The following is a 25,615-nucleotide window of genomic DNA, read 5'->3' on the forward strand; positions in this document are numbered from 1 at the left end:
GAATGACAAAGAAAGAATACTCAGGGCAGCAAGGCAGAAGAAAATAACCTACAAAGGAACCCCTCTCAGACTTTCAGCAGATTTCTCTACAGAAACCTTACAAGCTAGGAGAGAATGGAATGACATATTCAAAACTTTAAAGGATAAAAATCTTCAGCCAAGAATACTCTATGCAGCAAAAATATCCTTCAGATATGAGGGAGAAATTAAATCCTTTCCAGACAAACAAAAGCTAAGGGACTTTGTAGCCACAATACCTCCACTATAAGAAATCCTCAAGAAGGCTCTCATACCTGAAAAAAGAAAAAAAGGGAGAAAGGGGTCACAAAATACAGAGTAGGGAGACTAATAGATAGAACCAGAATAGGATAGTAAATATTCAACTATAGCAATAGGATAAAGAGAAGGAAATCACCAAAGCAAAGACAATCTTATCGCCCTAACCACAAACTCACAACACAAGTTGGAATAAGAGATGAAAATAATAATTTAGGAGTGGAGGAGGAAAGGGATTGAATCAGTTCAGGCTAAGGAAGTAAGAGGCCACCAAAAAATGGACTATGTTATGCATGAGGTTCTGAATACAAACTGCAGGGTAGCCACTAAACTAAAAAACAGAACAGAGACACAAAACATAAATAAGGAAAAAGCTAAAAAACCCAGCATAAGAAATTGCAGAAGTCAATGGGTAGGCTAAAACACACAGGACGAGAAACAAAGGAAACACAGGAAAACCGGAAAATGAACGGCAAAATGATAGCATTAAGCCCTCATGCATCAATAATCACCCTCAATGTAAACGGATTGAACTCTCCAATAAAAAGACACAGAGTGGCAAGATGGATTAAAGAACAAGATCCAACAATTTGTTGCCTCCAGGAAACACACCTCAGCTCCAAGGACAAACACAGGCTCAGAGTGAAGGGGTGGAAGACAATACTCCAAGCTAATAGCAAACAAAGGAAAGCAGGTGTCGCAATACTTATATCAGACAAAACAGATTTCAAGACAAGGCAGGTAAAGAGAGACATACAGGGCCAATACATAATGATCAAAGGGACACTTCATCAAGAAGAAATAACACATAAATATCTATGCACCCAACACAGGAGCACCAAAGTTCATAAAGCAACTATTAACAAACCTAAAAGAAGATATCAAAAATAACACAATAATAGTAGGGGACCTCAACACCCCACTCACATCAATGGACAGATCATCTAGACAGAAAATCAACAAGGAAACAGTGGAGCTAAAGGAAAAACTAAAACAGTTGGACTTAATAGACATATATAGAACACTTCATCCAAAAACAGCAGAATACACATTCTTCTCAAGCACGCATGGGACATTCCGAAGGATAGACCATATGTTGGGAAATAAGGCAAGCCTCTACAAATTTAAAAAATCTGAAATAATAACAAGCATCTTCTCCAATCACAAGGCTATAAAGCTAGAAATTAATTTCAAGAAAAAAGCTGAGAAAGGCACAAAGATGTGGAGACTAAACAATATGCTATTGAAGAAGCAATGGATCATTGAAGAAATCAAAGAAGAAATCAAAAAACTACCTGGAGACAAATGAAAATGATAACATGCCCTAGCAACTCATATGGGATACAGCAAAAGCTGTATTAAGAAGAAAATTCATCGCAATACAGGCACATCTTAAGAAACAAGAAAAATCCCAAATCAGCAATCTTAAACTACACCTAACTGAATTAGAGAAAGAAGAACAAACAAAGCCCAAAGTCAACAGAAGGAGAGAAATAATAAAAATCAGAGCAGAAATAAATGCTATTGAAACAAAAAAGGCAGTAGAAAGGATCAATGAAACAAGGAGCTGGTTCTTTGAGAAGATAAATAAAATTGATAAACCCCTAGCCAGACTAAAAAAGAAAAAAAGAGAGAAAGCTCAAATAAACAAAATCAGAAATGAAAGAGGAGAAATAACAACAAACTCCACAGAAATACAACAGATTATAAGAAAATACTACGAAAAACTATATGCCAACAAAATGGATAACCTAGAGGAAATGGATAAATTCTTGGATTCCTACAATCTCCCAAAGCTTAGTCAAGAAGCAGCAGACAATTTGAACAGACCAATCACAAGGAAAGAGATTGAAACAGCAATCAAAAGCATCCCAAAGAATAAAACCCCAGGACCAGATGGCTTTCCTGGGGAATTCTACCAAACTTCCAGAGAAGATTTAATATCTATCCTTTTCAAGCTATTCCAAAAAATTAGGGAGGATGGAACACTTCCTAAAATGTTCTATGAGGCCAACATCACACTGATACCAAAGCCTGACAAGGACAGCATGAAAAAGGAGAACTACAGGTCAATATTGCTGATGAACATAGATGCAAAAATTCTCAACAAAATTTTGGCAAATCAAATGCAGCAATTCATCAAAAGGATCATACATCATGATCAAGTGGGATTCATACCAGGGACACAGGGATGGTTCAACATCTACAAATCAATCAACGTGATACACCACATCAACAAACTGAGGAATAAAAACCACATGATCATCTCAGTAGATGTACAGAAAGCATTTGACAAGATCCAACAGCCAATTATGATAAAAACTCTGAAAAAAATGGGGAGAGAAGGGAACTACCTCAAACAGGAACAAGACAAGGATGCCCTCTATCACCACTCTTATTTAACATAGATTGGAGGTTTTGGCCAGAGCAATTAGGAAAGAGAAAGGAATAAAAGGAATCCAAATAGGGAGGGAAGAAGTGAAACTCTAGCTGTTTGCATACAATATGATCCTATAAGTAGAAAACCCCAAAGAATCCAATGGAAAACTTTTAGAAATAATCAACAACTACAGCAAAGTTGCAGGGTATAATAACAATTTACGTAAATCAGCAGCATTTCTATACTCTAATAATGAACTAACAGAAAAAGAACTCAAGAACACAATACCATTCACAATCGCAACAAAAAGAATAAAATACCTTGGGGTGAATTTAACTAAGGAAGTGAAAGACCTATACGACAAAAACTACAAGGCTTTTCTGAAAGAAATGGATGACAACATAAAGAGATGGAAAGACATTCCATGTACTTGGATTGGAAGAATAAACATAGTTAAAATGTCCATTCTACCTAAAGCAATCTACAGATTCAATGCCATCCCAATCAGAATCTCAATGACATTCTTTACAGAAATAGAACAAAGAATCCTAAAATTCATATGGGGCAACAAAAGACCCTGAATTGCTAAAGCAATCCTGAGAAAAAAGAACAAAGCTGGAGGCATCACAATCCCTGACTTCAAAACATACTACAAAGCCATAGTAATCAAAACAGCACAGTACTGTTACAAAAACAGGTGCACAGATCAACAGAACAGAATTGAAAGCCCAGAAATAAACCACACATCTATGGATATCTAATCTTTGACAAAGGAGCTGAGGGCATACAATGGAGAAAAGAAAATCTTTTCAACAAATGGTGCTGGGAAAACTGGAAAGCCACATGTAAAAGAATGAAAATTGACCATTCTTTTTCACCATTCACCAAAATAAACTCAAAATGGATCAAAGACCTAAAGGTAAGACCTGAAACCATAAGGCTTCCAGAAGAAAATGTAGGCAGCACACTCTTTGACATCAGTATCAAAAGGACCTTTTCAGACACCATGTCTTCTCAGACAAGGAAAACAACAGAAAGAATAAACAAATGGGACTTCATCAGACTAAAAAGCTTCTTCAAGGCAAAAGAAGACAGGATTGAAACAAAAAAACAGCCCACTAACCGGAAAAAAATATTTTCAAACCATACATCTGACAAAGGGTTAATATCCATAATACATAAAGAACTCACACAACTCAACAACAAAAAATCAAACAACCTGATCAAAAAATGAGCAGGAGACATGAACAGACATTTCTCCAAAGAATATATACGGATGGCCAATAGGCACATGAAAAGATGTTCATCATCACTGATCATCAGGGAAATGCAAATCAAAACTACACTAAGATATCACCTTACACCCATTAGAATGACAAAAATAACCAAAACAAATAGTAACAAATGTTGGAGAGGTTGTGGAGAAAAAGGAACCCTCATACACTGTTGGTGGGAATGCAAACTGGTGCAGCCACTATGGGAAACAGTATGGAGATTCCTCAAAAAATTAAAAATAGAACTACTATATGATTCAGCTATCCCACTACTGCGTATCTATCCAAAGAGCTTGAAATCAGCAATTCCAAAAGTCCCATGCACACCAATGTTCATTGCAGCATTATTTACAATAGCCAATACATGGAAGCAACCTAAGTGCCCATCAACAGATGATTGGATAAAGAAGATGTGGTATATACACACATTGGAATACTACTCAGCCGTAAAAAAGAACAAAATCGTCCCATTTGCAACAACACGGATGGACCTTGAGGGAATTATGTTAAGTGAAATAAGCCAGATAGAGAAGGACAATCTCTGTATGACTCCACTCATATGAGGAATTTAAAATTGCAGACAAAGAGAACAGATTAGTGGCTACCGGGGTAAAGTTGGGGTGGGGGGTGGGCACAAAGGGTGAAGGGTGCACTTACAACACGACTGACAAACAATAACGTATAAGTGAAATTTCACAAGATTGTAACCTATCATTAACTCAATAAAAATTCAAAAAGAAGTGATATCATCTTACCTAAATAAGCCACTTATGAAGTTTCATTTAAAAAGAGCTTGGTAGAAGGAGAGAAACTGACCCGTAGGGAAGGAGGGTCAGCTTTTCTCTGCATTATGACTGGCTCCAGCTTTACCTTCTTCAGTTTCCTGTGGGCCCCGCTGTGGTTCCCCTGCGCCAGGTCGGCCCTGCCCAGGAGCTGGTATGTCTCTGCCACCTCGGGACTGAGATCGCCAAACACCCCCACTTTAGCTTCCAGGGACTCTCTCTGGATCGAGCTTGCTCTCTGTGAAAGGAACAAAAAGCTGTCTGGTGATAAAATTCAAACGCTGATAAAAATCAATGCCTCTTAGAAAAATGATGTAACTGATGTGTATTTTCACTTTTTAGGGGAATGAGTTTGGGTAGACTGTCTCATGAGTGGCACCTATGTTCCTCTGGTTAAATAGGAAACAGGAATAACATACATGGGAGAAAAAGGTGTGAACTATGAAGAGAGAATGCATAAAGGATCCCTGGAGAAGAAGTCACTTCAGACATCACAGGAATCCATTTTAGTTTAGTAAGAACAAAAGCTAACGTGTCTCATGTCCTTTGGTGTCAAGAACAGTGCTAAACAGTTTACCTGTGTGAGCTCACTTAATTCTGTCTCCTTTAGATAAGTGCAGTTGTAATCCTGATTTGACAGAGGAGGAAACTGAGGCACAGAGCAGTCAAGAAACTTGCTCAGAGCCAGATGGGTCATCAATGGTAGAGCTAGGATCTGAATCTGGCCAGTAATTTTAATCTTATTTGGATGCTGGTTCTTCCCGCTCTGTGCACAGTGATGTTCTCACAAAAGTGGAAACCATAGTTTCCTGGCTAGTTATCTACTCACAGAACATCCAGAACATACTCCAGGGTTTTCTATTTCTCATAGGAAACAATTTAGGAAATCAAAAGAAACATTCTAACGTGATTAAAAAATTAAATATATTTGACACTTTGTTTGGTTTGTCTGATTTATTTATACCATGGAATAAAAACATGAGTTGGTTAGAAACCAATATCTTCTGATATTAATCTCTTCAGTCAGACACCAAGATATAGAGAGGGAAAACCCTGTGTGATGACCTCCCACATTTCTCCTGAAATTCTTCCAGGATCTTCTACATGAAAGCACCATGGCAGCTGCAGAACACGAACACTGAATTCAATGGCTAAATAATGCAGGACCCAGCGAAGGAGCCTTCCCCACTGCCCAGGCCTGGAGGTATCCTGATAGCACTCCACAGACACGAGGAGCTAGCAAGGACTTTACTCCTTTTATTGGTAATAATATGGTTAGGTGCTGGCAGTGGGCTGGGGGAACCACAGCAAAGGTGGTAATGAGGCAGAAACAGTTTCTTAGGTGGAAAGAGGAACTGCTGAAGGGGTGGAGAAATTGTGTAACTTGCGAGGTGTGTGACCCACCTCAGTACATGAGGGACTTACCTGATGCTAAAGCCCGCTATGCCCAGGGTACCATGTCTGCCCTCTGCATCTGTGAGCAAGGACCTGACTTGGTGCAAGTGTTAGGGTTGGTAGCTTTTCCGTGGGACTTTGTTGTCAGGCTTTGAGGAGCCAGTGATGGAAAGAAGAGCCAGACTGCTTTTCCTAAATGAAGCTTTCAATGCCCTTTACAGCCTGAACAGGGAAACTAGAGATGGATGTGCACAAACTTGAACAGCAAGTCGAGATGGCAATGGAAGAGAGGCCACAGGGGTTTAGAGCAAACAGACTGTGTCAGCCTCTGAGAGCTGGAAAAGCTTAACGGAGAGGAGTAAAGAATAAACAGGACTTCGGTGGGCTGAGAAGAGGGCAGAGGAAACTGGGACCACAGGCACAAAGTGGGAGAAGCACATGGCATGTTCGGGGCCAGTGAGCAGACTAATCTGAGTGCAGCAGAGAAACCAGGGAGCGAGCAGAGGCCGCTGAGGCGGGAGTCACAGGCTGGGCTGGGGGTGGAGGGCCTTCGTGTCAGCCTGAGTAGTGTAGATTTTCTGATGGGTTAAGAAGTCAGAGGAGGCTCTTGAGCAGCAGAGAGGTACAACTAGAAGATAAACCAACACAGAGTATCTTAACCTGTGGCAGAGAGACCTTCAATTGCATTTTACCATAAAAGGCATTTTCCTCCCCAAAGATCACCTTCCTGTTGGTGTAGGATTCTAGCCCACGTGTAGGCTGTGGATCACCTCTGGGGTGGTCTGAACACAGTCCCATGCTCATGCTTGGGACTGTCCTCAGGCCCAGCCCTTGTCGGCTGACTCCTGCTAGAACCCACAGTGAGAGGTCTGCAACCAAGGGTGAGCACAACTCAAGGTTGCCACGTTCGGTTGGGCGGGTTGTGCCATGAGCAAGGGCGCCTGGCAGGAGAATGAGGAGGGCTGAAATTCAGCCTGTGTTCTGCTCTCCAAGCAATGTGCTCCAGCACAGGCTGCATCTACCTGAGGAAGAGGTAGCTTTTTCTGTTCTTACAAGGGCACTGGAAGGGCTGGCAGGGGCCCTAGAATGAAAAGAGCTGGTTTTCTAAAATCTCCAAGGATGGCCTGGGGGAGTAAGGTACATCTTTAGATCAACACCACTGATTTGGGTGATGTGGGGAAGGGCGGTGGGGTGTAGCATCGGTGACAACAGACATCAGGGCAGGAAGCCACACAGGAACCGGGGAGTGACGGATGCCCTGCAGTAGCCAGAGCAGTCAGGCAGCCCACAGCCCAGCATCCATCCACCCATCTGCTCCTCATTTCTTCCACCAGCAAGAGGGTCCTTGCACTTGTGGAATTCGGTCTAGTCAGGGGAGAGACAGTAAACATCCACATTTTTACTTACAAATATATAATTATATCAAATAGGATTCTATGAGGAAGAATAATGAGGAGAATCTAGTGAAAACTGGGGAGAGGAATCAGGCAAGCTGATGAGTCCTGAAGGATGGATCTGCATTAGCCAGGGGCCGAATGGAGAAGAGCCTTCTAGCAGCAGGAGACAAAAGCTGGCACTGCCGGGAAGTGAGGATTAGAAAAAGCCAGTGTGGCCAGAAAATGGATCGGGGGAGGGGGCAGAAGTGAGACTGGCAATGTCAGCAGAATCCAGATCATGCAAGGTATTGTGGGCCAAATGGGACTCTGGTTTATCTTAGGGGCACTGAGAAGCCACTGGAGTATTTTACAAATGGGGTTCACTGAGCCGACCTGCTTTTTGAAAAGCTCATGGTAGCTTCCTTGTTCAGAATGGATTAGGAAAGGGCAGGAGTGGAAGCAGCAGCTGGGGGCGTGGAGTTTGTTAGAGTGGTCCAGGCAGAGGACGATGATGAGTGGAGGTGGAGCTGGTGGCCAATAGATGGATTCAAGGTGCATTTTGGAGGTGAAAATGACGGAATGAGCTGGAAGGGGTGAGACAGGACGGGAGCAGACTTCCTCCCAGACTTCTGACCTGAGCATTCCCATAGAACTTCTAGAGATGCGCTAGAATCTGAGGCCCCTGGAAAGCCCCTCTCTACTTGCTTGGGTGATCCAGAAAAATATGGAAACTCCATTTGTTATTGTTACTGTAGCTCTACTTTGGCCTGAGGAACATGGGTGCATCCAGATTAAAAACTCTGTTCCTTAAACTCCATCAATTGAGACAGGAGTGGGAGATTAAGGGTTAGGGAAGAAGATCTACAGAAGAGCAAAGGAAATGAAAAGGTTTTCATCTCAAGTACTTGCTGTGATAGGTTAGAGTTGAAAAAAAAATATATATAGATGTTCTATATAAATCAAGCCACAGCATGTGGCTTTCTGGTAGCTGTTGGGCTTTGCACGGAATAAGTTCCCAAGGGTTTAATTACCAATAAAACATCAACTGTGGGTCTTGTTCCTTTTTGTAAGCCATGGAAAGCATGCCTGTATGGTTCAATGGCAAAAGACAGTGAGCTGTAACTTCTGTGCTGTGTATCTAATTCTCATTAGATATGCAAATTCCATGCATTATCCAAAATAAGGAGGGAGGAACTAGACACACTAACTGCTCCCCTCTATTCCAGCCAGAACAGAAGGCTTCCATAAGCAGGGTCTGTCCAATGGGTTCTCAAAGTTTCTACTCCTTTGGGATCCTTTGTGGGTGAACACGACATCTACAGTCTCATAAACAGTTTTCATTTCCCAAGAGCAAGTATCTGAGAGTGGCCACGTGGCCTACTTATCTGTGTCCCTGTGGAGCCTGGCACTTGCCTTGTACATAGTAGATGTCTAATGGCTGCTTGCAGAGTGAAGTAGCCCTTTGGGTATGAACTGGGCCACCCGTGTAAATAACTAGTCAACTGTGGTCCAAACTCACTTACCTCTTCTTGTCCAATGACTTGCAGCAAATGGCAATATTCATCTTGAATTGAAAGAAATTTGGCTTTACCCATCCCTTCGGCATCCTTAAGTTTAGCCATGCTCTCTTGAAAATACTGCTCAGCCACATCTGAAGAAAAACACCATATCAACTTTGAAAACTGCTCACAGATTTGAAATGGAAACAGAATAAATATGCTTTTAGTGGCAGTGAAACTACTTGAAAATAATAAGCATTAGGACAAGAGAACCTAGTTAAGGAAACTCTTTTGCTCACTAATCTGCCTGTTTTATCACAATAGGTTAGGTCTCAGAAAGATACAGCAATTTACTTCCCTCGGTTTTCATATGTCTCAGCTTGCCTGGTGATATAGTAAGCAAAGTTAATGCAACCGGGGAACTTCCCCCAAGACCTGAATGTGTCGGTAAGTTTCCAGGTTGAATAACAATTAATTCTTCCTAAAACTTTGGTTGCTCCCCTCTGAGGTTAGGGTTGTAGCTCAACACAAGTGGGTTGAACTGAAGTCCCCTGCTCATCTCTTTCAAAGGGGGTCTGTCCACTGCCAGCCCGGCAGATGGATTTCTAGAGTATTACTCACATTTCTCTCGGGGGAGGAGAAAATTCTACCACACAGAAAATGTGACATCTCTTTCCTCATGGCTGACTCGTGGAAGAAAACATTACAGATTTAATGCTCAGACTATGTATTAACTTTGGCTATTTGATAATCTGATAACAGCAAATACGGGGATGATGTGGCATTTATTTTGTTGATTCTAAAGGCATTACAGAGATGAACATTCCATGCTGAAAAATTAACAAGGATATTCAGGAGTGGAGTACTCTTGATATTTTAATTTTCCGTCTAATTGGGAATTAACCAAAGAATGTAACCGAGCCCTTCTTTAGGAGTAAAGATCTTTCTGAGGCTCAGCCTTGTTCCCCGGGGATGAGCCTTACTATAAGGACCAGCAGATATAAAGGGTGTAGGAAGGAGCTGGGGCTGAACGGGCAGGGACTGAGTTTCTGACCTTGGCTTTAGAAGAAGTGGTGCCATGCTCAGGTAAAGGAGGAGTGTTTCCCTCCCTTCTTGTGTAAGGAGCCAGTCTGTCAGGCACAGGCGGACACAGCCACACTTGATACCTTCCTAGCCTCTTTCTTGTAATGTTCTCCCACCTCTTAGTATTTCTGCCCCCAGCAGTCACATGCTGACCAATAGCCCCCAAAGACACCCATTAGGCTGGTCCTTGAGACCTGAGTGCTGCATGTTCCTTTCTTTTAGTGTTGCTGTCTCATAGAGATGCTGGGAGAAAGGAAGCTGCTTGGCCTAACTCAAACTAGTGTGTAAATGGCTCAGAACCTCTAACTCAGAACCTATTCATATTTTCCAAAGAGGATGCTTGTTAGCACATACTGTTAGCACATATGCATTGTTAGCAACTCTGGAAGAGGTAGTGGAAGTGAGGGAGGAAGGAAGGGAGGGAGGAAGGAATTTATTACTTAAATTAAGGCAGTGTGGCTACTGAAGTGAAGGAAAGCTCAGTGTTGTGGTGGGACAATAGAGACAGGCGCTGCCTGGCAATCTGGCCCCTGGGGTCAGCCTCTTAAAGCTGCTGCTTCCCTTCCTCCACTTCTGCGTCCTTAGCTTCTGTAAAGGTCCAGGTTGTTCTCATTTCTGTTCTTGGAAGGTCTCTAGTCAGAGCGGGGCAAGGACAGTGGGGAGGGAGGGTGTTCTCTGACAGCTGTGGTCACGTCAAGTGGACCACACGTCAGCCATCACGTCAGGACCCTTGGATATCGGAACAGCCTACAGCTGGGGAACAGAGGAAGGTCTGGGGCATCCACGCTGGGTGCCTTCCCTGTCTATAAATCTGAAGCCACTTTTATCTTCACCTGGGACACAGGGAAGCTCCTTTACTGCAAGACCCTGACTTATTGCCCCCACCCCTCCAACCCCCCGGATTAACTTTCTGAACTATGAACCACATGATTAGTCTTTGAGGGGAGAGCAAACTTGTCCTATTACTACAGCTAAGGAGTGACGCTCTGATAAGCAGAGTTTGTTCTGCTGGGGGTGGGCACCCCACAGGAGGTCCATCTGGGACAAGTGACAAGATTCACCCCAGAGGGAGCGGAGGTCACAGCTGGGTGGGTGGGATGCCACCTCTCAGCATGGACCTTGCGCCCTGAAGCTGAGTGTGGCTTCACAAAGAGCTAGCAATTTCAACAGCTCTCACACATGGCCATCTCTAATTTAAAAACCTCTTCTAGAATCCTCTGCAACCTGATGCCGGTAGCCTCGGCAGAAGATGAGGTCATTTTCTAAAGCACAGGGGCATGACTTAGCTTGTACATCTGAGCCCCAGTGGCACAGGTGTTCCAAGGCCATTAATCTTTTCCCATTTTCACTCCAACAGAACATTTAGGCTGCCTGCGAGTTAGAGCAAGGGAGGCCGTGTGGCCCGCTGGGCGGGGAGGCTTAGGTCTCCTGGAGGCCCTGTCGGATTCTGTTCCGTCTGTATGTTCACATACAGGCAGAAGAAAACAAGGCTGCATTCAAAGAGCAGGAGGACTGTGGAGTTACGGTTTGACACACTGGAGGTCAGGAGGCTTTTAATTAAAATAAATCCCAGTACCCCTGGGCTTGATTGCTGGAGGCCCTCCTACAGTGAGTGCTGGAACCTCGAGGGCAGCTTTCATTCAGAGGGAGGCCTGTATGTACAATGCGACCATTACCTTTTGTAACAGTCTTGGGAAATAGTCTGTACTCTGTACTAACTGAAAAAGCATGAAGGACCCCAGGGAATTAGAAAATGGAAAATCTCAAATCCTAGCCTGGCGTTAACCCAGAGGGCCATCACCCAGCAAACAAACAGATTGAACCCATTTAGACCTTGCTGGAGGTTGCCACGTGGGCTCTGCACAGGCAGCTGCCCTGAGGCCACCCACCAACCAGGGAGAAGCCACCAGGGAAGCTTGAGGACATACCAAGTGCCTAAGAGGCTCTCTCCTCACCATGGGGCCCGCAGTGGTCTACACTGGAGACCACCTTCAGGAGGAACACTTCACAGGGCCTGGACAAGGCTTCCAGGAGCAGCAGACCTGCTGCTCACTAGCCATGTGGTCCCAGGAAGTTCACAGCTGTCTCTGGGGGCAGGTTTGCATCCATGGAGTGAGGTAACCAAGATGGCGGCAGGGTGGGTGAGGCTTGCACAGATCATTCACGAAGTGCCTGCACAGTACCTGGTGCCCACAGGCCTGGTCAGGCCTAGTCAGGGACTCTGTCACCATGGGGATCTGCCTGCCTTAAAACGTCCTCACCACCAGGAAGGATCCTATCCCTAGTCCCCTACTACTCAGAGTCCCACGTGGGGCCACCCATGTAGTGGTCAGGTGTCCAGCAGCCAAAGTTCTATTGCCCCAGTTACTTTCTTGATGAAGTATATGTGTTTTCCATAAGTTGTCTGAAAAATCCTTTTTGAAGCCAAGTCAGGGTATAAATGACATAGGCTTTTCTGAGAAGTTCTGAACACAAATTATTAGCCAGCACAAAAGTGAAAAACTGGAGCACCATAAAAGTGGTTATCATAGATGAAGCACATGCACTGCATCCTCCCTAGGAGCAAAGTGAGGCCACAGATTTGTTCTCAGACACGAAGATGAAAAGCAGCTTGGAGGCAAAGCTTGATAAGTTCTACCCCAGGTTGTCGCTCTGTGAAGAGAGACCAACAGCACAGACTCGGGGTGGGGAAGAGGCCACTGCTTCTACTCTTCTGTTGGCCCCAAGAGCTGCCAACCCCTGCAGACCCCACCTGCCCATCCTTAGGGGCTTCCGGACTCCCTGGACCTCTGAGGACGGGGCACCCACAGTGTCACTCACTCTCCGGTTCTGGGGTGTGGTTAAGTGGGCAGCACCCGGCCTCTGCCTAGGCCTTGCTTTGCCTCTAACTTGCAGAGTGACCCTCGAGTCATCTTGAACCCCAGTCCTCTACATAGGACGTGCTCTAAGGTGCCTTTCAGAGGTTTTGAGGGGGTCCCACTAACGATGGTGAGAAACAGAGTAAGAGACGTCCCTTTTCTTCTCTGGCCTCACCCACTGCTCGCTCTCTGCCGCTTCCCTTTTCTCACCCTGCCTGTGGAGCACAGAGCAGGCATGGACACTGACGTCTGCTTGGGGAGCTCAGAGGAAGGCCAGGTTCAGGCTGGCTGGGCATTTTGTAACGAGAAATGGGCTCTGAGTAGGAGGTGAGGAAGGCTCTCTCAAAACACACAGGACTCGAGGTGGGTGGGAAGGGTGAGGAGGAAGGAAGATGGAGAGGGGAAGAATGAGGAGGAAGAGAGAGAGGTAAGTGTGTGTGGCCAGGTGGCTTACACTCATTTCCACCAGCAGGACCGCACCACAAGCCCCATTTGGAGGCCTCAGATTGGAGGTGGGGTGAGGGAGGCAGCAGGGGCAGCTAAGAAAGGCCACGGAAAGGTGAAGGACTTCTGACCTTGGCTGCTCCCAGGCGGCCATGTTACCTGTCAGGAGCCCACTGGAGCTGGGCATGTGTGTATGCCAGAGGCTGTCTGACTTCCCGTCTCTCTGTGACACGAGGGGCCCAAGGAGCATCAGTAACCCAGAGAGCAGGGAGTGGGCTGGGGGTGGGGCAGGGCCCAGCAAGGGGCAAGCTGAGATGGAGGCCACTGGAGGAAGAGTTGAGAAAAGGGAGGATTGTGTAGGGTAAAAAAAGAGGCGACTTCTTCGAGATGCAGTGCCTAGCTGCAGATCCTTACATATTTCATGTCTACTCTGTAAAATGTGGGCAGAGACTAGGACAAGTGGAGGCTGGGGAGATATACATATTTGTGCACAGGGAATTATTTCTCATGAGTCTGGTCGATGTAGCCAGGGATCCCACCCCCCGCCCCCCAGGCTCTGATGGGGCAGAGTCCATTCCTTCATGCTGTCTCTGGACCCTGCAGAGCTCCCGGGCCTGCTGGAGCCCAGGCCGCAGATGGGGTCACTTCCAAACAAGGCCGCCTGTGCTCAGCGGGCTCTGCCTCTCAAAGATTTACACTGAAATGTACTTGGCTTCAGGCCATTTCATTCTAATATCCTTTAGAAGAAGAGTTATAAACACAAGGCCAATGCCCTGAACACGTAGCAGGGTTGGGAGAGCTGTTAATACCAAGTTTGTCTATGGCTGCTCCGGGAAGCCGGCCAGGTTCAGGTTAGTGACATTCCAGGAGCCTGAACTGGGAGTCCTTATGCAATCACAATCCTTCGTGACTTCTAGGGCAGTTTTGTCTGCAAAAGGAATGCAGGGAAGGCACAGAGCAAAGGAGTTAGCTCGAGTGTGGAGCCTGAAACACTGGCTTCTTGGCTAGTGGTGTTTCGTTCGTCAGAGGGCAATGCCTTCAATGGGCATTCAGCAAGCAGGCTACGGAGAATCCCCCAATGGGAAATTTTTCTCATTAATAATGCTTTAAAAAAAACTGTACTCAGCACAGACAGGTTTAAGCACAAGAGAGCACAGCTGAGATCCCCATGCATGTGGATTTCTTTGGCACTCGGGGGAACATGCAGATTTGTTCCCAGGGGACCTGGCTGGGACTTCTGAACTAGCAGTGACTGAAGAGAGAGTAAGAGAGTCTCATCGCCGAACTCCTGCCTGGGTGAGCGCTGGCAGGGAGTTGGTCCAAATTCCCCCCTTTCCTTTCCCCTTGCTGGAGGGAGCAGAGGCCTGGAGAAACTTCTGCCCCGGGTGGGTTTCTTTTGTTCCCCCTGTAGGGGTACTGACCACGTGAGGAGAGAGCAGAGAGACGACCTGAAAACCTGGCACCGTGAAAGACAGTGGTAATGTGCCTGCCCGCTCCCTCCGTGGCTCCTGGCTGAATGGGGCCCAGCTCATTCCTGCTTCCAGAGGGAAGCCGCTTCCACGCCTATAATGCGGGCCGCACCCTCTTGGCCCACATCACCCTCAGGGAAAGCCGTAACAAACTCGGTAACTCAAAACTCAGGCCCGGTCAGCTCCTTTTCCACAGCCTTCCCACAACTGCCACCAAGGGCACAAGGATTCCAACGGCAGCAGTTTTCAAACAGGTTAATGCAGTAGGAATAGTTCGGGGTTTCTCCTTGCTTTTCTTGGTTTCTGACACGCCCATTTAGATAGTTTGAGGCCTTAGAGGCGAGGGCTGGTGCTCCCCTCTGCACCTGTTCCAGAGCTTTATGTAGCTGCCAGACAAGCAGCTGTTTCAATCCTACAGTTTCACTGCTGACCTCCTCAATTAGCGTTGACCTGCCTTCAAGGCCTCAGTAATCTTTCCTCCTAATGGCATCAAGGTGACAGACATTTCAAGTGCCTTCTGATGGCATCAAGGTGACAGGCATTTCAAGTGTCTTCTGATTCGTAGAAGCTGAGTCTGAGATGGACTTGTCTAGCAGTATCCTACAGACTGATTGGGGCTTTGTCCTTTTAGGGTGGAGCAATGAGTGGAGAGAATACAGACTGATGGACTTCCTGGTATGGACAGCTGGCTGTGTTAGCACATTTGTAAATGGGAGGTCGCATCCTGCCTCGAAGGCTTGTGAAAAGGATTAAATGAACATGTTTGTGCGAATACCAGCACCTGCATACAAGGGATGCTCAACCGTTGCTACTATTGTCACTGTTGTTAATATTGTTTTGACCATGATTCCTGCTGGCTCCGAGTCCCCGAGGCCTCTGTTGCCTATGTTTCAAGCAACAAATCCTCCAAGCCTCTAGCAGAGGCAACCCCTTCCTTGATCTGTACAGCCGAGTGCGTCTGTCCAGCTCCCCACTCCAGGGCAGCTTTCTTCTCATCCTGCCATCTTTATACTCCTCTGACACTGCAGATTCTGACTGGCCACTCGGCTTTCAGGGTGCAGGTCACCAAAGGTAGAGGGCCTCTAAGAGCCTGTGTGCACTAACAAATAGAAATGGCAAGTAATAGGACATATTGGAGAATATGAGGAAGCCATTTGGTGTAAACCTAATTCGGCCTGACCTTGTCTTTCCAAAAGGGCCTGACCGTGGCCGTTGAGCATGCATTGTATGTCTGCTTTAGACATTCCCTATGGCAAGAACAAAGGCCCTTGAGATAAAGGTGCAACTTCCCCCACATTGGCATTTCCTTAAGGATAAGCATCTTTCCTTAGGCTAGGAACTGATTGCTGTGCTCACCTTTGACCACCCAGCTCACCTGTGACCAATCAGCTCAAGACAACAGACCTGCCACCCTGCTGTGTTCACTGAGACAGCAGACCTACCTGCTGTTTCCATCAATTGCTGTGCCAACAGAGCAGTCTCGCGACTATTGTAAAAGGACATTTCAATCATATGTGAAACATCCTGTTTGGGGATATATAACCACTCTGTGCACCCCACTTCTTTGGTGCCCTTTCTTCCTTCGGGAAGAAAGGCCCCGGGCTGTGGTCCTCAGATTTTAGCTCAGAATAAACTCTCCCAAATTTTCATTTATAGATTGGTTATGGATTATTTTCGTCAACAGCACTCCTGGACTGGCCCTTCCCACTGGCTCTCCAAACCTGTGCCTCTGGGTCACCTTCACCCTTCTCATGTCCCTTGTTTGTTCCAAAGGCTACAGTCTCTTCAGCCTGCCCAAGTCGGGAGGGGCAAGGAAGAGAAGGGGCGTATGCAGGACCAGCCATTATAATGTAACACGGAGGTCAAGAGCCTAGGTTCAACTCTGCCACTCCCTGGCTATGGGTATTTGGGGAAATTACCTAATCGTCCTGTGTCTCAGTTTCTCCATCTGAAAACTGGAAATACTTGCACCAACCTCATAGGGCTGTTGTGAGGATTAATTGAGTTAATAAATGTAATGTGGTTAGAACCATGCCAGTATGCACTATATAAACGTTAGCTATTATTACTGTATGAGGTCATTAAATTCTCACAGACCTTATCTGTAGCAAGTAGGTATTACTGTCCTTCTCAATTTACAGGGGAGGCAATACCAACACTATATTTAGACTGGAAAACTTTAAAGACATATATATAATTGGCTTGTCTGATTCTGTAACTCACATAAAGCAGAGTGGCCTAACTTTGCAGCTACAGGAAAAATAGATTTTAGGACACAATTTGTACTGGTCTGAATCCAATCCATCCCTTCACTAAGTGTGTACATTGAGCTGAGATGCTGGCAAACTGGAATCCCTCTAGGCAAAGATGGTCTCTAGGCCTTAGCCTCCTCTAGCTGTTTGGTGTTCTCTTGGGACTAGACCTCCTCCCACACACCCCACCAATTTAAATGCTCAGAACCCTCCAGTTGTCTTAACCCATGAGCCCCTGAGAAACTCAGGGAGGATCTGACAACCACTCATTACACTCATGCTCTCCAGGTCAGAAGTTACGGATCCAGCCCTCACACTTGTTCTAGCTCACTCAGAGCCTGAAAGATACTTGAGTTAATTACCATCAATTACAAATTGATTTCACATAAAAATCCAAATTTCTACCTTTCCTTGAAAAAAGCAGAACATCTGCCAATATAAGCCTGCCTTCCACATGACAGCAATGGGCTGGAGCTGAGTAACAGCTGCTCACATTTGATGGAATAGGGGCTTCTCCAGTTTGTCACAGTCCTCACCACTCCATATTGTCTCTATCATATTATAGCTGACAGTTAGCTGCTATTTATAATTATGCTTGCTGCTGCTACTATTTTCTAGTACCTACACCTTCACTCACATTGCATACTTGAAGTTTCTATAGACATTTAGATTTGTGACTCCTGCTATTCTAAGGGTTTCATCAAACATTCGTTTGCATTTCAAGTGTCTTACTAATAATTGTGGAATGGAAGTTTCTTTTCCCCTATTGAAGGAATTTTAGCCACCAACAAGCTCATCAAAATGGTGGCTCTTTGAAGGTTTTGTTGACTGTTGTGTATACAGGGTTCTAGAGACTGAGGATCAGAAAGGTTGCCTGCTCTCTCTCTCTATCCCCAGAAAGGCTCCTCCAGCTCTGAAAAGGCACTCAAAGCTCCAGGAGACCAGAATGAGGGCTCTGCAAAGTGGGATGGACAGATGGATAAACACTGGTCTCCTCTTCACCAGCTCCTCCCTGGACTGGAGCCCTTGCCTGGCCAGGGTTCTCTGCAGACCAGGCTGCTCATTGAGGTGTCCCCTTCATCTTCTCTCACCGCCAGCCTCCTTATCTTAGCCTAACTCCTGCCTGCCCCCTGAACCCCAACCCCAAGCCTTCCAGATATTGATTTTAGGCTTACTGGCACAGTGGACCTTATTTTTCTATAACATAATTATTTTTATCTGACATCCTAGAATATACCCCTAGGTCTTCTTATGAGTTATACTCTGTTTCTGAATATTCTGACTTAAAAAAAAGTCACTAGAATGCGTGTTCTCTGTCAATAGGGGCATATCGTATGCTGGGAGCCCAGGATGGTGCCTTAGAGAACTCCCCAAGCTCACTGCTCTACCCTATTATGTGGGCTAAGAAAAACCATATATGAGTCATAAATGGCAACTTCCTTTCGGGATCCTGAAACCCTGTAAGTTCATCCTGATTGAAAGCTCAGCCCTGTGAGCATCTGGAGGCTGGTGTTCCAACAGGCCAGATCTGTTGCCACAGTAGCTGCACAACAATCTTTAAAAATAGATCACCTTTGACAGCAGAGCAGGTTTCCCTGTCAGCCCAGTACAGATTCTCTGGGGCTTTTAATAGCTATGTTTGGATGAAGATTCACTGTATTTGAAAGTAAAAGATTAGAAGAAAGTCGAACAGGGATAGAAACCAAAGGACTCTGGTGAAGCTAACAGAGTGGCACAACTATAGACAATGGATAAAGCCACAAGGGCTCTGCGAAAGGTCTGTGTCACAGCTCCATCTACCTGCTCACCCATCCCAAAGGCAGATAGTTTACAGACCCAGACACGTGCGGGACAGGCAGGCAGCAGACAGCACCCATCACCCACAGAAGGGTCCTTCTCACCATGGTGCTCGGGCATCCCAGAGGCGACAGCAGCGCGGGCGACAAAGTGGGCGGAGACAGCTGCCTCCTCCTGAGAGGGGTTTCTGCTCAGGACGATGAGATGCGCCTGTCACCATGGAAAGAAGAAAAAGGTTTGTTTACATGCTTGGCAGCAGAAACAGGGAACTAACTGTTGTGGCAGCGATAAGCAGAAAGCCAAGGAACTTTCTAATAAGTTAGACAATATGGTTTATGTGGAATTTCAATCAACTCTTGGGAGAGCTGGATTTTAAAAGCATCATGTAGTAGAGAAAGAAAGCACCGGATGCTGAGCCCAGACGGCTCGACGCCACGGCCAGGGCCTATCATTAAGCCAATCATTTAACAGTCTATGTTCCTAGGAGTGCAGTGCCAGCCGGAAGAGGGGGGAGGGTTTCAAGAGGGAAGGAGATGGAAGAAAAAGTGCCAGTGCTGTGCAGAGGAGGTGGGCACCCAGGCCCCTGCCTAGTGGTCAGCCCAGAAAGGGGGACCTACCCACGGTGTCAGCAGCCTGACCCACAGAACCCAGACCCCTCCCCTATGCCTGATCCACCAAGCCCATCTGCTTGTACCGTCCGCAAACTGGCCCATGGGAGCCGCCCGAGCACAGCAAACAGCTCAGTTCCTTGAAAACAAAGCCCATTTAAAAATTCTTTAAGAAAAAAACCAACCTCTATGATCCTGTGAACATAAAATAATAATAATTCTTTCAAATAGAATACAAAATACATCTCTACAAATAAAAATATATAAAATAAATAAAAAGATAAAGTTACCACTCATCTGCCTGTCAACATTTGGAGTTTAAAAAATGCTATTAGTAATATATTTACATTCATCCAATAAACAGATACTCACAGATGGCCTCCTCCAGGAGACGCGTGGCCTAGGAAGTGCGGGCAGTAGAGAAAGAAACAGGAAGTAAACATGAAGTCACACAATGCACCAAGGTGAGATGGCAGGTAGTCCACAATCAATTGCCAAAAGAGTGACAGAAATACTAACACACCATGAGTTTAAAGGAGAGAAACACTAGATTGGGATAGGCAAAACATACTAACCACAACTATGATTTAAACTGTACTTTAGTTCTTTTTCATTTATGATGTCAATTTTAATTTTCTGACAATTTTTATTATCCTCATTTTTATAGATGAGAAAACTAAGGTTGCTGAATGGATGACTTCCCCAAGATATCTCACAGCTAATAAAAGATGGAGATAAGACTCTGACCTTGCTACTCTGACTTCAAATTTGATTTTTCTACCATGTAATGAACCCTGCCACTCCTCCGGCCCTGTCCCAGGTGGCAGACATCACTAATTGATGCCAGCACAGTCCTCAGCGCACCCTGATTCATTCAGCCTCCAGGAGTAATGACTAATCCATGGAAGCTGGTCTAGAAGATAAAACCATACTACTAGAATCTTCTAGTCCAGACCAAGCAGTGAGACAGAAAAGCATAGAGACTTACTCCTCTGATGACCACTGGAATGCCTTTCTAAGATGGCAATCAGTGTAGCCTCTATACTGTCACCACATTTGTCATTTGTTAAAATCAACTGAGTTACTAGCTGTAGACTTTTTATGATAGGGGCCACTCCAAATCAAGATTGCTGGGTTTTATTGCTGTGTTAGAACAACCAGAATTTTGTATTCATAAATGCTAAGAATATCCTTTGCTTTGAAACTACTTTTCTTATTATAGGATACACATAAATTAAGTGATTTCAGTGGCCCCCAAATTAGTCTTGTTCTTCGATTTGGCCTGAAGCTCTGACTTGAAATGCTTTTCAAATAATGGGTACTCCGAAAAGCAACTACATGCAGTAAAGATAGTAGGAATCTCAGGCATAGAGTCAAAGGATCATGTGTTCAGTGTTTAGAGCAAGGAACGAAGAGAGAGGAAGGGCCCGCCCTACCCCAAATGCAAACTGACTCGTGTTTCCTTTGTGTTTTCCTCTGGGTTCACAGTCTCTACAATCCACTATCGAGAAAAGCAACTTGTGTCACCAGAAAGATTTAACTCATATTGTTACAAAGACTTTTAACACACAGTATTTTAGATTGATTAAAACTCAGATTCAAATTCAAAAAGATTTCATATTTTGTTTCCACTCTATATTATAACTTAAGGCAATGTAAAAGATAGTTATCTATCAAAATTATTTTCAAATGAATAATTCCACGTTCTGAAAGTTCTGTAAGTTGTCTTTTGTCTCAGAGAGAGGAAACAAAGCTTTCCAGGAGCAGAAGTGCTTACAATATCCAGAAAGTGGATCCTGAAAGCCTAAGGGATCTGAATTTACCACCAAATCTTTACAACCTCAACATTGTTCTGCGTGAGATGCTAATATAAGCAAACATTTATTATTCATTGTTCACTTCAGAAACTCAATCCCTGATCTAATTTATTATTTGATGTTTATGAAGCTTCTAAAAACCATATGCTGAGGGAGAGTGGGGGGGTTGAGAAGGGAACCCATGATGTTTAAAATGAGCAAGATTAGCATCTCATTTATTCAATAAAATTCAATTCAATTCCGTTTAATTAATTTATTCCTATTCAATTCAATTTGTCTTAATTTTTAAATACCTTCTATATGCCAGATATTGTTCAAACACTAGGAATTCACAAAAAAAAAATTAGGCAGGGCTTTCGGCTTTAAAGGGGCTCACAGATGAACTACAAAAATGTGGAATATTTTGATTTTCTCTAAACTTACAGACACTGCCCCTCACTAGGTTTTAGCACCCGGCTCACTACCTTCTCTACACCCTCCTCCTGTGATCATTTTCAGAGATTTTCGCATCCACGAGATTGGTTGCACATATCAGGCAAGAAAGAGATGGCACAGTCTAGCAGGTAGCACATATCAGGCAAGAAAGAGATGGCACAGTCTAGCAGGTAAATAGAGGAACAGAGGTTGATAAAAGGATCCTTTTCATGGAGGAAATCCAAAGAGGAGAGTGCGGGACCCCAAGACAAGGTGCTGTACCGTTGTAGGCGGAGCAGGGCAGAGAGCCTTCGCTGGAACTAGAAAGATGAAGTGCAGGGGAGGGAGCAGTGGCTCTCAGTAGAGGGACACAGCCCAGCAGCAGTGACCTTGCAGGGAGGAGCTGAGGGAATAAATACCCTGTTCCTCTCTCTCCTTCCAAAGTCAGGGCTGTGTGCCTCCCACACAGAGGGCAAGGGGGCCCACAGACTCTACTTAAGGGTCAGCGTCTAGGGCACAGAGCAGGGCTGAGAGGGATGCAGACTGGAGCCGAAAGAGCAAACTAAAATATCCAGTGAGCAACCCATCCAACACCTCAGTCTCTCAGGTTTTGACAGGCTCATTTTCCTCTCTACCATCAGCTACTCAGTTCCCCTTCACGCTCCGGCTTATTGCTTAATTATGCTCCCTCTGGATTCTACAGCTCATAGACACCCCCGCCCTTGCTCTATCACATCCTGGCTCTATCACGTCCACGCAACCTCTGGTCCTCTATCCACTCTCTGCAGTCTCACTATCCATCTGCCCCCTCCTGCTGTCCGTTCCCTTCCTGTCCATCTTAGAATGCACCATCCATCACTGTCATTATCAAAAATGCCCTCAACTCCACTGAAGCATTATTTGAGATGGTGAAAAAGGGGGAGCCATTTAAATCCATCAGCAGGGGGCCAGCCTGGTGGTGCAGTGGTTATGTTCACATGTTCTGCTTTGGTGGCCTGGGGTTTGCCAGTTCGGATCCTGGGTGTGGACCTTGACATGGCTCATCAAGCCATGCTGTGCCAGGCATCCCACATGTAAAGTAGAGGAAGACAGGCAGATGTTAGCTCAGGCCCGTCTTCTTCAGCAAAAAGAGGAGGATTTGCAGATGTTAGCTCAGGGCTAATCTTCCTCAAAAAAAACCCAACAAAAACCTCAAAAATAAAATCCATCAGCAGAGGAATGAATGTATTGTGGTTTATTTATACAGTGATTTAACTCTATCTACATATCTTAACATGGTTACATTTCAAAAACATACCGTTGAGGGGAAAAGCAACTTATAAAAGGATGCAAACATCACAGCACCATTGATTTTCAAGTTTCTGTTTTGAAGCAGAAGAACTCCTCATATGCCAAACAGAACCTTCCATGGTTCTCTAAAATACAAAGCAGGTAAGAATGGAGCAGCTCTCACTGAAGAGGGTGGAGAGGGCCTGGAAGCCCACCCAGCTGCTCCCAACCAGCTTCCCCAAAAAGACCCTCCGTGGAACATGAGGGCTCAGGGTGACGGATTGAGAACCACAGTGCCACACTATGCAGGAGGCCTCCTTAGGGAGCGAGAACAAAGGAAGTTGACAAAGCTTATGATTAGATTACCCAATCTTTCCAAACTAAACCACTGTTCACAATTCTGGGACAACAACTTGGTTGTTAAGAGAATATACACCTGAGAGAATTTAAGGACTAGTTGTTAGAGTTAACAGAATTACAGGAGTCGTGCTTGCCTCTCCTGGCTTTCTGCAGGAGCCCAAGTAACGGGCCCTGCTGGGGATCGGCGGCGTGCCTGCACTCACTCCTCCTTATTTATTAATCTCCCCAGGGCTCGCATTTCCCCTCCTGATCCTTCACTGGTTTCCATATCTTACGGTTATACATTTATCAACCATCTTCTTGAAGCTGAGGAGGTGTTTAATATTCCTAAGTCTTTTGAGCTGCTAGCATGTTGTACTGGGTTAAAAACAAAAACAAAAACAAGCTTTAACGTCCCACACTGAGCAAAGCCATTACTTGAAAAACCTCATTCACAAGCCCTCAAACCCTGGCAAGGTGCAGAGCAGCTGTTGCATTCTGGTCCACTCGTGCGCTTCTGGGGGAAACTGCTGATTGCTCAGCGCCAATCCAGCTGTCAATAGATGCAGCCTGAGCCAGGGCTGGCGGACTCTTATCTTACTGGGCCTGTCCCCTCGGATTTGTAAAACGTGAAATAGTTCTTGAAGAGAAAACTTGATGACTAGTAAAAAGATTGTTTCTAGTTATGCAGGCAGGCCCCATCATATGAACAGTCGACCTAAAACACTGCGAGTGTTCTGAGTGTGGACACCCAGCTCTTGGCGGGAGGGAGAGGTGATTTTCTTTTCTCACTTGGTAACGATTAGAGGATCACTGACTTAGGGAAATCTCCTCTCCCATAGCAAAGTAGAGAGAACACAAGTACTCAAGGTACATTTGCGGGCTTCAACTGTGTTGTCTATAGACCCTGGAGATGAGAACACTCATCAGGAAAACAATAGAAGTCTTCAACTTGCTAACAGCCGAGATCTCTTTGTAAAGCTGAGAGCTAGCACTAGGGAGGGACAGAGGAAGAAGGGAACTAATATTTTTAAGCACCTACTTTTCCCAGGATAAACACCAGCTTGCTTAATCTCAAAATGACCAGTGAGAGTGATACCAACTGCACAATTTACAGATGGGGAAATGAACACTCAAGGAGACTAAGCAACTGTCTGAAGGTCACATGGCGGGTCAATGGCAGGACAGAGATTCAAACTAAGGGCTGGGATTCCAAATTGTATGCTTTTCTAGTCTTAACACCTGGTCATAGAGAGGGTAGAAGTTACAGAAAGGTGACTTTCAAGTCAATAGAGTAAAGAACTATTATTATAGTCAGAACTATTATTAGAGTCAGAGGAATGGTTGCTAAGTAGCAGACTCAGTCCAGAAATTGAATGGACTGGCTAGAGGGAGCATGAGCCTCCAGTATTTGGATACTTATGGAGCTTCTGAGAACTATCTTTAGACGGATGCCATAGAGGGGAGCCAGGCAGTGGATGGTGGACAGAGCAGACGTTAAGGGGCTTTCCACTAAGTGTCTCTGTTTCTGCTTTGATTCAAATGTGTGCCTTAATTCAACTCAAGTCCACTTGCCATTGTGAGGTGTGAGCTTGCTGTGTTTCTTTGAAAACTGACCAGCTCTGCAGCCCTGCCAAAGCTGCCATTCCATCCTTCAGCTTTGAGCTGAATTCCTTGCGCAAGAACAGATCGTGTTGCAGTCCAAGGTTGCCACTTCCTGTCCTTTCCCATCTCTGCCAGTAGGGAAGTCTTGCATGGCCACTCAAACCACAGGGCCCTGAGGCAGCTGGAGAACCTTGGTGAAGAAAGAGATGGAGCTGGGAATCCCCGAGGGGAGTAGATGAAAGGGAAGTCACTGGGTGCAGAGGGCATTAGAAAACTGAGTTCTGCAGGTCCCCAGTTAAGCCAGTTTCTTTTAATATCACCAAAAGTTCTCAGTGGCAGCTCTCCAGTTGTCAATATGAGCTCCTCCAAAGGACTGGGGGAGAAAAGGCTCTACTCTCTGTAAGTGTTAGCATCCAAATAGACGTGTTGGGGGCTTCTATTTTCATCTTCTTTTGGTTGGAAGTATGTATTTCTTAAAAACTACAATTTTAGATTATATGAGTAACACCTGCATATCATTTTTAAAAAATCCTAAGTGGTAGAAAAGAATAGACAATTACAATTTTAAATGCCCCCTCCCTTCTGTCTACAAGCCTCACTCTCTCTTCTCCCCATTCCCAGTCTGACTTCTTATAGCTAACTGCTATCAACAGTTTCCTGTGTATCCTCTCAGAAATA

The 25,615-nt window shown here is 45.1% G+C and overlaps 1 protein-coding gene and 2 long non-coding RNA genes across 9 annotated transcripts in view; 2 read left to right on the plus strand and 1 right to left on the minus strand.

Moving 5' to 3' along the window:
- The window catches only part of TTC23 (tetratricopeptide repeat domain 23), a 99,559-nt gene that overhangs the window by 17,376 nt on the left and 56,568 nt on the right, over nt 1-25,615 (minus strand). For 4 of the 7 annotated variants that reach the window (XM_070496228.1, XM_070496215.1, XM_070496238.1 and 1 more), the window contains exons 7-9: nt 18,990-19,095; nt 9,007-9,134; nt 4,801-4,950 (exon numbers count right to left, since the gene is read on the minus strand). In XM_070496228.1, coding sequence (XP_070352329.1) covers nt 4,801-4,950; nt 9,007-9,134; nt 18,990-19,095 — 384 coding nt within the window. Of the gene's footprint in view, nt 1-4,800; nt 4,951-5,950; nt 6,736-9,006; nt 9,135-18,924; nt 19,096-25,615 lie in introns of those variants that run through there. The other 3 variants (XR_011497657.1, XR_011497659.1, XM_070496251.1) reach the window with 2 other exon arrangements.
- Nucleotides 14,322-16,483, plus strand: LOC139041777 (uncharacterized). Its single transcript, XR_011497662.1, has 3 exons — nt 14,322-14,663; nt 14,779-15,090; nt 15,468-16,483. It is a non-coding gene; the product is annotated as an uncharacterized lncRNA (long non-coding RNA).
- LOC139041776 (uncharacterized) lies at nt 18,981-20,298 on the plus strand. Its single transcript, XR_011497660.1, has 3 exons — nt 18,981-19,120; nt 19,858-19,957; nt 20,161-20,298. It is a non-coding gene; the product is annotated as an uncharacterized lncRNA (long non-coding RNA).

The sequence above is a fragment of the Equus asinus genome, chromosome 2, assembly GCF_041296235.1.
Source record: "Equus asinus isolate D_3611 breed Donkey chromosome 2, EquAss-T2T_v2, whole genome shotgun sequence".
In the NCBI taxonomy this organism is placed as follows: Eukaryota; Metazoa; Chordata; class Mammalia; order Perissodactyla; family Equidae; genus Equus; species Equus asinus.